The sequence below is a fragment of the Hemicordylus capensis genome, chromosome 17, assembly GCF_027244095.1.
Source record: "Hemicordylus capensis ecotype Gifberg chromosome 17, rHemCap1.1.pri, whole genome shotgun sequence".
In the NCBI taxonomy this organism is placed as follows: Eukaryota; Metazoa; Chordata; class Lepidosauria; order Squamata; family Cordylidae; genus Hemicordylus; species Hemicordylus capensis.
The window spans coordinates 15036846-15046407 of NC_069673.1; the positions used below are offsets into that span (position 1 = coordinate 15036846).

Genomic DNA, 9562 nt, shown 5'->3' on the forward strand with positions numbered 1-9562 from the left:
TGTCTGTCTCTGTGCAGACCTTATTGTGTGTGTGGTTTTTGTTTTGTTTTGTTTTGTTTTAAAGTAGATTAAAATGTTTAAAAATCTTTATATACACACACCCCATCGGTTTAAAATAAGTAAATAATAACATGTTGCTTGTTTCTCTTTCTCTTTTCCCTCCTGTGATCTGGGGAGCAAAATGGGGTGCGTAGCTTGGAGGTTGTGACGCTAAAGCTGTTGGGAATTTGCTCCCGCTGGGTAAACCTGACCTCTGATCCCTTCCGGGAAGAGTTGTGGGGCTGGTTATTGACCTACCAGGCTGCCCTCCCCATCCTGCCCACAAGCGCCCGCCTGCTTGCTGAGCCACTGCAATCAGACCATGGGGCCCGCCACCTTCCTCTTCCTCTCCGCTCTGCTGCTGGCGTCGCCCTCCTGTGCCCAACGACGCTGGATGAGACCCCCAGCAGAGAATCCAATCGACAAGATCAGCATCCAGGCAAACTTTGATCCCAACCAGGTGCAAAGACAGGAGGGGGTGGCTAGGCGTGTGTGGTTTTTTAAATATACACCCACCCACCATTTGAGTCATATAGATAAATTAATATGTGAGGCATGTTCTCCCTGCCATTGGCTGGGCTGCTGTGATGTCATAGAATGTTCAAAAGCACTGTAGCAGGGGAGTGGATAGCGCATAATTCCGTGTTCCCGGATCCAATTCGAAAGGGTGCTTTGCTCGTGATTAACAGCTCCTGTTTTTATATCCCTGTCACTCTTCCTGGCATGTTCTGCGGAGCGGAAGGTTCTGGAAGATATCTGCAAAATATGCCCGGAGTCATTTGGGAGGCAACCTGCGCTGTGAACCTATCACCATTGTTCCTCTCACAGTGTGGTGTTTGTTACAGCCTGATGCCTCACCTGCTCCTTATCAGCATCTTGGGCTTGGCAGGAAATTCCCTGACAAAGGAGACCTCAATGCAGGCTGCAGTTCTTGATGAAGCTTCCACAGGGGCAGGTGGAGAAGCCAAAAACCTTCACTCCCGCCCTTCTCTCTCTCTCTCTCTCTCTCTCTATTTTTATTTTAAACTTCAGACTGTGTGCATTGTAAGGAAGCTTGCTCAGCATCACAGCTTTTACAAAAACTCTTGGGCATTTTTCACACCCGGCTTTTCATTTGCGTCTCCTCTTGAATGGAGGGGGTGTGTTCACATATCGGCCAGATTTACCCTGAAGTCCCTGCAAGCTATCGGGGAGCACTTTGCACATAATTTGGGTTTTTCACTGCACATTGGAGGGTAGCCCAATTTATATTCAGGGTTAAAAAATCCACTATTTGCATCGGGGGTTTTTTTGGACAACTTCGAACTCTCAGTAAAGCCTTGTGGTAAACCCCCCCTGGGTGAAAAACGCCCAGGTCCTAGTTTCAAAAGGCTGAGATGTTCCTTACAAATTCAAAAATTCAATGTTTGAAAAACCCCAACGGACACTTCAGATCTTCTGTATGATTTGGAGAGACACAGAATTCTGGCTGTGACTGGCAGAAAATGTACTCTTTTTCTGGGAGTTTTGATGCTGCCGACCTGATAAAAGGTGGTTTTCCTGTTTGGCCCAGTACAGTGGGGGGCTGGTGGATGGTCTGTCACCCCCAGTTAGAGAAGAGCTGGTCTTGTGGTAGCGAGCATGAATTGTCCCCTGTGCTAAGAAGTGCCTGCCTTGGTTTGCATTTGGATGGGAGATTATCTATGCTGAGCCGTAGCTCAGTGGTAGAGCCTCTGCTTGGCATGCAGAAGGTCCCAGGTTCAATCCCTGCCAGCATCTCCAGGCAGCGCTGGGAGAGATCCTTGTTTGAAGCCCTGGAAGGATACCGCCAGTCAGGGTAGACAATATTGAGCTAGATGGACCAAGCATCGGACTCGGTATAAGGCGCAGCTTGATAGGTGAATAAGGGCCTAAAGCCCAGTGCTAGAGGCCCGGCTTGGAATGTAGAAAGTCCCAGGTTCAATAGCATCTCCAGGGCTGGGAAAGACCGAAACCCCGGCAAGCTGCTGCCAGTCCGCGTAGACCATCCTGAGCTAGATGGACCAAGGGTCGGACTCAGTAGACAGCAGCTTCCTATGCTCAGCATGAGCCTGTATAACTCAGTAGCATAGCATCTGCTTTGCATGCAGAAGGTCCCAGTTTCAGTCCCTGACCGCATCTCCATGTAGAGCTGAGAAAGACCCCTTTCTGATATTCTGGACACAACCGCTGCCAGTCAGAGTAGCCTATACAGGGCAAGATGCCAATACAGGGCCCTCCAGCTCAGTATTGTCTTCACAGACTGGCAGCGGCTTCTCCAAGGTTGCAGGCAGGAGTCTCTCTCAGCCCTCTCTTGGAGATGCTGCCAGGGAGGGGATTTGGAACCTAGATGCTCTTCCCAGAGCGGCTCCATCCCCCGAGGGGAATATCTTCCAGCGCTCACACATGGAGTCTCCCATTCAAATGCAAACCAGGGTGGACCCTGCTTAGCAAAGGGGACTATTCATGCTTGCTCCCACAAGACCAGCTCTCCTCCCTGATGGACTGATTCTGGAGAAACCAGCACCCTAGATGTTTTCATGACATGTTGTCCAGAGCCTAATGTCTCTTCTCCTCCAGTTTGCAGGCAAATGGTTCCTGGTCGGGGTGGCTTCCAGATGCAGCTATCTGAGTGAGAACAGCCACCAACTTGAAGCCACAAACGTAGTGGTGTCTGTGGCAGGCACAACCCCTTCGAAATCCTTGCTGATCGGCACTTCCCGCCCCATGTGAGTGGCTGTGCGCAGTTGTGCTTGGATGGCGCTTACCTGTGGGTGTGTGTGGATAGATATGCTGGCCTTTGGGGCAACCAGTTTTCAGCTGTACTGCCTTTGAACATGGAGGCTCCATTAGCTCTCAGTTATCCATTGATTAGGTCCCTGCTCCTCCATGAAGGTATCTAGCGCATTAAAAATAAAAAAAAAATAAAACCCAAACCAGTGGTCACTGCTGCATCCTGTGGCAGTGAGTCCCATATATCAATTAGATGATGAGATGTGAAGTTATGAGCTGGCTGTAGCTCAGTCATAGCATGCAGAAAACCCTGAGTTCAGTCCCAGGCATAGTCCCTAGGTAGGGTTGGGAAAGACTCCTGCCTGAAACTCTGGAGAGCTGCTGCCAGTCAGAGTAGTCAATACTGAGCATGATGAAACAAGGGTCTGACTCAGTAGATGGCAGCTTTCATTGAGGGTGGGCACTGTGGTAGAGCCCATGCAGAATGTCCCGGGTTCAGTCCCTGGCAGCATCTCCAGGTAGGGCCAGGAATGATCTTTCCCTGTTTGAAATTCTGGAGAAGGGCTACCAGCCAGAGTAGGCAATATTGAGCTAGAAGGACCAATGGTCTGGCTCTCAGCAGAATTTCAGTGTCGCTCCCTGTTTCCTTCGGTCCTGAGCCCACTACCCAAAGACAGCACTATTTCACACAGCAGGCATGATGCATATGACCTGCTGCTTATCTTTTTGTGGAAGGAATTTACCTTTCAGCTCTGGCTGCTCCTAGTTTGGGGCATGATAACTTCAAGATGAGCCTGGCTGGGATCAAATACCCATTTGGGATCTGTTTGTTTTTCTCCGACGTCTCCGCAGGGATGGCATCTGTTGGAACATTAAGCAGTTCTACCACGCCACCAAGACCCCGGGCAGGTACCTCTTGAAAGGTGCGTCTGCAGAGACCAGAGAAGGGCCCGAGCATCCCCATCACGCTGCCCTCCCAACCACCATTCTTCGCTTTTGTGCGATGTCCTCCAAGCAGACTCAGCAATGTATTGGTTGGATTCCTCCTCCACTTTCCTCCAGGAAGCTCAGGGCTCCGTATAATTCTCCCCCCTATTTTTATCCTTGAATAAACCCTGGATTTCCCTGTGGTTAACAAGGGAACTTTTGCTGAGCTGAATGCAGACAGGGCTACTCCCACAGCTCTCTCCGCCCCCATGCCGGGGAGAGCTTCACCTGTTGGGTCTCTGCCTCTGCTGCGGCTGTTAAAGGCGGAGAGGCTCTGTCCATCAACAGGAGGCATCCTGGTGGTTCTTGCTGGAGTGCAGGGATGGAATTCCGTCACCTGGTTCTTTTTTGTCTCTCCCAGGTCGTGGGAGCCCCGTGGACGTGGTGGTAGGGGAGACGGATTACAGTAGCTATGCCATCGTGTATTACCAGAAGGCGCGGAAGATCACGGCGAAGCTTTACGGTGGGAACTCCTTGGAACCGGTCTATGCCTCTCTCAAGGCGCCTAAGCACACAGTGAATTGATGGGACTCACTACCGCAAGCTATGGCTAGCTTTGGTGACAAATTCACAAAGGATGGGTCTATCGGTGGCCGTTAGTCAGGCAGCTAAGTGGAACCTCTGTGTTCAGAGGTAGTCTACCTTGATGTGGAGAGGGCTGTTGCCTTCCTCCCTTGATTGTGGGCTTCCCAGAGGCGGGCCTTTGTTCTGATCCCATAGCCCTTCTGATGTTTCAACCCAGGGGTTCTCAGACGTGGGTTCTGAGATGCGATTGGACTACACCCCCATCACTCCCTGCCACAATGGGGCAGGGTATGATGGGAATTGTGACCCAATGACATCTCGGAACCGAAGTCTGAGAGCCCCTCTTAACATATCTTTATTTGAACTCCCTACAGGACGGAACATCCGTGTCAGCGACGCCATGGTGACTAAATTTGAGGAACGGGTGGTTGCTGTGGGCTTCAACGAGGACCTCACCTACTATTTCCCCACCTATGGTGAGTTGCGGACTGCCCCATGGCCCCCATAGTCACAGCTGGTGGGTTTTCAAGGTGGGAACAGACATCTACCTGGGAGGCACACCTTTTGCTTGCAAGAAGCTTCCCAAGGTGCTCTCCAGATTACCCACTACTATAGCGGCAAAAAGCGTTGGCTGGGCAGATCGCATTCAAAATGTAAATATGATAAATAAATAGAACAAAGGGTTGAAGCTGTTTGTTGTGCAAAGCCACCAGCAGGGGGAGTCGACTTTTCTAGCTTGCGCAAAACTCCTACAATGGGAAAATACAGGTTTGGTTTTTTTGCAACGCACATGCGATGTTATAGGACTATCATGCAGCAATAAAACCCGAAACAAGGCATCGGAAATGTGAACGGCATCTTCCCGACAGCGCAGGGCCTGTGGTGTCAAAGCACAGGCAGTATGGTAGCACACTTGGAGGACATGTAGTGATAGGGTTGTAGCAGGTAATCTGGAAGTTGCCCTGGTTCGGTCCCCAGGATCTCTCCCGTTCAAAGGGTATCGGGAAGCCGAGGATGGGGCAGAAGACTCTTTCTGCCCAGGACCTTGGAGAATGCTGCCAGTCAGAGAAGGTTATACTTGGTTAGTTGAACCAAATGTATGGCTCTGAGTAAGGTAGATTCTTCTGTTTTTAAATCCTCTTCATACTAGAAGTATCCAGAGAAGCATAATTAAATACAGCCACCCCCCAAATTGCACCCCATAGGATCAGAAGCGGAACCTGGGGTCTCATCGCCATTTTTCAACAGCAAGTGTAACAAGCAATACAGTGTTTAATCCCCCCCAATTTAGCCCAGGAATTTTTTCACACGGGGCTTTTAAAGCCCTTTTACTCGCATCTCCTCTGGAATGGAAGGGGTACCGTCAGATATCGGCCAGATTTACCCCCAAGTCCCTGTGAGTTACCAGGGAACAGTTCACACACAATTCGGATTTTTCACAGCACATTAGAGTCTAGCCTGATATATATCCGCGGTAAATAAATCCACTGCTTGCGTCAGTGTTTTGGGACAACTTTGAGTTCGCAGTAAAGCCTCCCAGTAAACTCACGGTCAAGCCTGCTGTGTGTAAAAGACCCTGGAGGTGGCTTTCCATGCCGTGGGTCGTTCAAAGCAGCATTCATGACCCCGCCCCCTGAGCATGTGCAGAGTGCCTAACCACTGGAAAAGCACATGCAGCCAGCTCTGCAAGGGCTTCCAGGTCTGAGGGTGTGACTGTTGTGCAGAGTTGACTGCTTGCACCTGTGAAAAAGAAATCCAATCTCTGGGGCTTATGTTGTGAGTTGGTTGCATTCTGTCTTGCGGCTGCCTGCTTGAAGGCTAAGCACCCAATAATGTTACTTTTCTCTGGAGCTTCTAATGTCTTCCTTGGTGTTTCCTGGGCAGGGTTCTGTGATGTGGCTGACCAGTTCCACATCCTTGATGGTGAGTTGTCAACGTTAGGGGACTCGTCTCTCCCTCCCGCCGCTCCCGCCGCTCATAAACAGGGCCATGCACATATTCTGCAAGGGTCCTTAGGAATGGGTGGCAGATTCCTTCCTCCAGCCGAGTCCTCCTTCTTGCTTTCCAGAGACCAAGTATGAGAGAGTCCCATGAAGCCCAAGAGACAGTGGGCCACACAGAAGAAGCCGGTTTGTGTCTGATCCGGCCACACCCTGGTGTGGATAACGCTGAGCTGCACACCCACCTTTGACAGCTTCTTTGAAAGTTCTCAAGAAGACAGAATCCTCCCCTTCCTTCCCCTCTGCAGGTCTGATCTCCTGATCTCAACATCCTGAGCCACAATTCAAGTGATTCTAAGAAAATCAGGTCCGATATTTTAACATTTGCACAACTGTGTATTAAAAACCATTCTAATGTTTTAAGATGGCACGCTGGAGTTAAGTCTGTAGACCTCCGCTTTAGATGCGGAATTTTAGCAGAACTGGACTTCATTTGAAAAGCAAGTACTGTCTTGCAAAGCACTCCCAGCTCAGGTCCTGCAAGGGTTCCTAAAGATCTGGGAGCTGAGCTTGCAGGAACACAGCTCCATGAAAGTCCTGAGCTGTGCTGTAAAGTGCAAATTCACCTGCAAATGACTGAAGGACGGTTGCTGGTTAATCAACTTGAGGATTGCTGTGCTATTATCAGGCAAACTATATTTGCAGGACAACTCAGCCAGGTTCACACAATTGTTGGAATCTAGGTTTAATGTGGGCTACTGACATTAGCCTGATTGTGTGTACCCCAGGCCAAGGAGGGAATCTCAAATTCATCTCAGGCCAAAATCATGTTTGCGACTCACATTAAGCCTAGATTCCAACGATCGTGTGAAGCAGCCCATTTTCTTAGTGAGCTATGATGCTGTTTCGGGATTTTGGTGACAGTGGAACTGACTGCGACAAGAATAAAATCAAAAGGTGCAGAGGATCCTTCTCACCATCCCCATCCTCCTTTAGGGTTACCAACCAACTCAGTCTGAAGCTATTTCTGTAAACCCCCCGCCCCCAATTTAGTCCCGATAAGCCATTAAAAGCTCCAAGACGGCTTCCAATCCATTTTTCTGTTCCTCCTGCCACGCAGAAGTGTCAGCTGGCAAGGCACACCGTGGACTGCTCTTGACGTCTTATAGGGCAATTATCTCCTCTTCCTCCAGCTTTATCTAAAACAACAAACACGATTGCTCTTAAATCCCGGACAGGACTCCAGGCCCCTGTGAGGGAGAGAAGGGGGCTTGCTTGTTGGGAGACAGATCTGGCTCCTTTATAGTCCATCATCCCTTTTGCACCAAGAACGCCCTGTTCACACGGTCTGTTCGGCATGTCCCATGAGTGTACAGATCATAGGAGGGCCCCTGCCAGATGCTTTCACTGCTGTTAATCAGGTGGATCATGGGTTTTTTTGTGTTTTTTTTGGCCTTAAGCCAATAGCACAGCCCTGTTTGGGAGCAGGATTGGTGCTTTGGTCCTGAGGCCCAGCTTGTGAAGACCCACGTGGATGGTCACCTGAGCACAGCAACGACGGTTACGAAGACGAGGAATATTTATATACTGCTTTTCAACCCAAGCTCCCAAAGTGGTTTACATAGATGTAGGTTAATAAATAAGATGGCTCCCTGTCCCCAAAGGGCTCACCATCTAAAAAAGAACCATAAGGCAGACACCAGTGGCGGCCCCTGGAGGGATGCTGTGCTGGGGACGGATAGGGCCAGTTGCTCTCCCCCCTGCTCAACAAAGAGGATCGCCACTTTTAAAAAGTGCCTCTTTGCTCAGTTAGCAGGGGCAAAGGCAACACAAGTTCCTAAATCCTAATGTGCAACACAGTTCCGAAGATACCTTGTGGAGAAGGCTTTGCTCAGCGGAGACTGGATAGGCCTTGGGCTTATGTTCTTGTGATCAGGACAAAGACCAGCGTCCTTTGCAAGAATCCCGGCCACAAGCAGACACTCTCCAGCCCAGGCAAGCAGCCGGTCGCCACGAGAGAACGTGGGCCTTCCTTTCCCGCCTCCCTGCCCATTTAAGAATATGTAGCCTTTGTTTTGGGGGTCTGTGCAGGAGGGAGAGCAACGTCCAGGGGGCCAGATGGGTCCTGCATCTGCTCTCAGCAGCGTCCGCGGCATCACGAGCTTCCCTGACCACTTCGCTGCGGGCTGGAATGCTCTGGAACGCCCCGGCTTTTGCTGAGAAGGTGCTTTCTGGCCGGTGCTGCCGAGGAAGCCATCCCCGGAGAGAGCTGGTGACAGAAGCCGTGCCTGCTTGGTCGATGCTTCTCTCAAACCGTTGGCACGTGGTGCTTACCCGTGAAGCCCCGTGGGCTGCTTCTAGCAACACCCTCTGTTTTGTGCCCCGGTTGTGCTGACCGAGGGCCTGCGAGAAAAATCAGCTCCCCCAGGAATCGGGTGGCCCCACATGGCCCCTGACCACCCTGCAGCCGGCGCTGTGGAAGCTGCCCTCTGGCTCTCCCCTGCAAATCAGCTGTGGCGGGCGGAGAGAGAAGCGAAAAGCAAAACAGTCTCCTCACACGCACAGGAACTCTTACATAAAACTAATTTTGGCAGCGCTGAGTAGGAGCGATTGCCGTTCTGAGGAATGCTTCCCCCCCCCTTTGCGGGGGTGCAGGCGGGTTTGGCATGTCGGGGGGGTGGGGGGTGGGCATTAAGGAGCAGCTCCTGCTGGGAGGCAACCGCTTACGCAAGCCTAGCTGAGCCAAGGCTCTCCGGACGTAAATGCACCATGGAGAGGGAAATGGCGGAGGTGTGGCAAGTGCAGCTGGGTTGCCAACACCCCAGGACCGGCCTGGGGTCTCCAGCATTTGGCCCCCGTCTCCAAGTGACTCTTGAAAGCATCGCTGGAGATCTGCAGGCCTTGGCAGCTGAAACCCGTTGCCCATTTCTCCTTGGAGAAACTATGAAATCTCTCTCTCTTGCTCGGGGGTGAGGGGGCCCTGAGATGCTCTTTGCATGCCGGAGGAATTTCAGTTCCAAGCCCCGAGGATCCATGACCCCTGAAATGTGGCAAGCTTTCCCTCCCTTCATCATCTGACTCCTTTATAGCAGTGGAAACTGCCAGGGGCGTAGCCAGGATGGAGGGGGTTCTGGGACATAAGAACGAAGAGGGGGCCCAGGTTGTGGTTGCTGATGATCTCCTCCTCCTCCACTTGCAGCTCCATTCTCCATTCAGTGGTAGCTCCACGCCTGGAAAACTTCATCTCTGGCCAGCGGGGAGGAAATTCCTGCCATCACCTTTGGGCAGCGGGGAGTCAAATCTCTGTAGGTGTGAGGGAAAGTTTCCACTCTCCCAGCTGT

The 9562-nt window shown here is 51.2% G+C and overlaps 1 protein-coding gene and 1 non-coding gene across 3 annotated transcripts; both read left to right on the top strand.

Moving 5' to 3' along the window:
• The first annotated feature begins 329 nt into the window (after nt 1-329).
• On the top strand, nt 330-6651 carry C8G (complement C8 gamma chain). 2 transcript variants are annotated; one of them, XM_053281809.1, is made up of 7 exons: nt 330-499; nt 2617-2765; nt 3622-3692; nt 4118-4219; nt 4656-4757; nt 6166-6204; nt 6350-6651. In XM_053281809.1, exons 1-7 carry the CDS (start codon nt 362-364, stop codon nt 6373-6375), a joined length of 627 nt encoding a protein of 208 aa, XP_053137784.1. In that variant the 5' UTR covers nt 330-361; the 3' UTR covers nt 6376-6651. The 2 variants fall into 2 exon arrangements, with proteins under 2 accessions (XP_053137784.1, XP_053137783.1); XM_053281808.1 differs by having other exon boundaries at nt 6530-6651.
• On the top strand, nt 1729-1797 carry TRNAA-GGC (transfer RNA alanine (anticodon GGC)). The gene has a single exon. It is a non-coding gene; the product is annotated as a tRNA-Ala (tRNA).
• Nucleotides 6652-9562: the final 2911 nt, after the last annotated feature.

What these genes read in the sequence shown, in the direction of transcription:
- C8G (XM_053281809.1), top strand. Translation starts at nt 362, where the DNA reads ATGGGGCCCGCCACCTTCCTCTTCCTCTCCGCTCTGCTGCTGGCGTCG. An exon ending in CAAACTTTGATCCCAACCAG is followed by an intron (nt 500 to 2,616) that starts GTGCAAAGACAG and finishes CTTCTCCTCCAG; the next exon opens with TTTGCAGGCAAATGGTTCCT. An exon ending in CTACTATTTCCCCACCTATG is followed by an intron (nt 4,758 to 6,165) that starts GTGAGTTGCGGA and finishes TTTCCTGGGCAG; the next exon opens with GGTTCTGTGATGTGGCTGAC.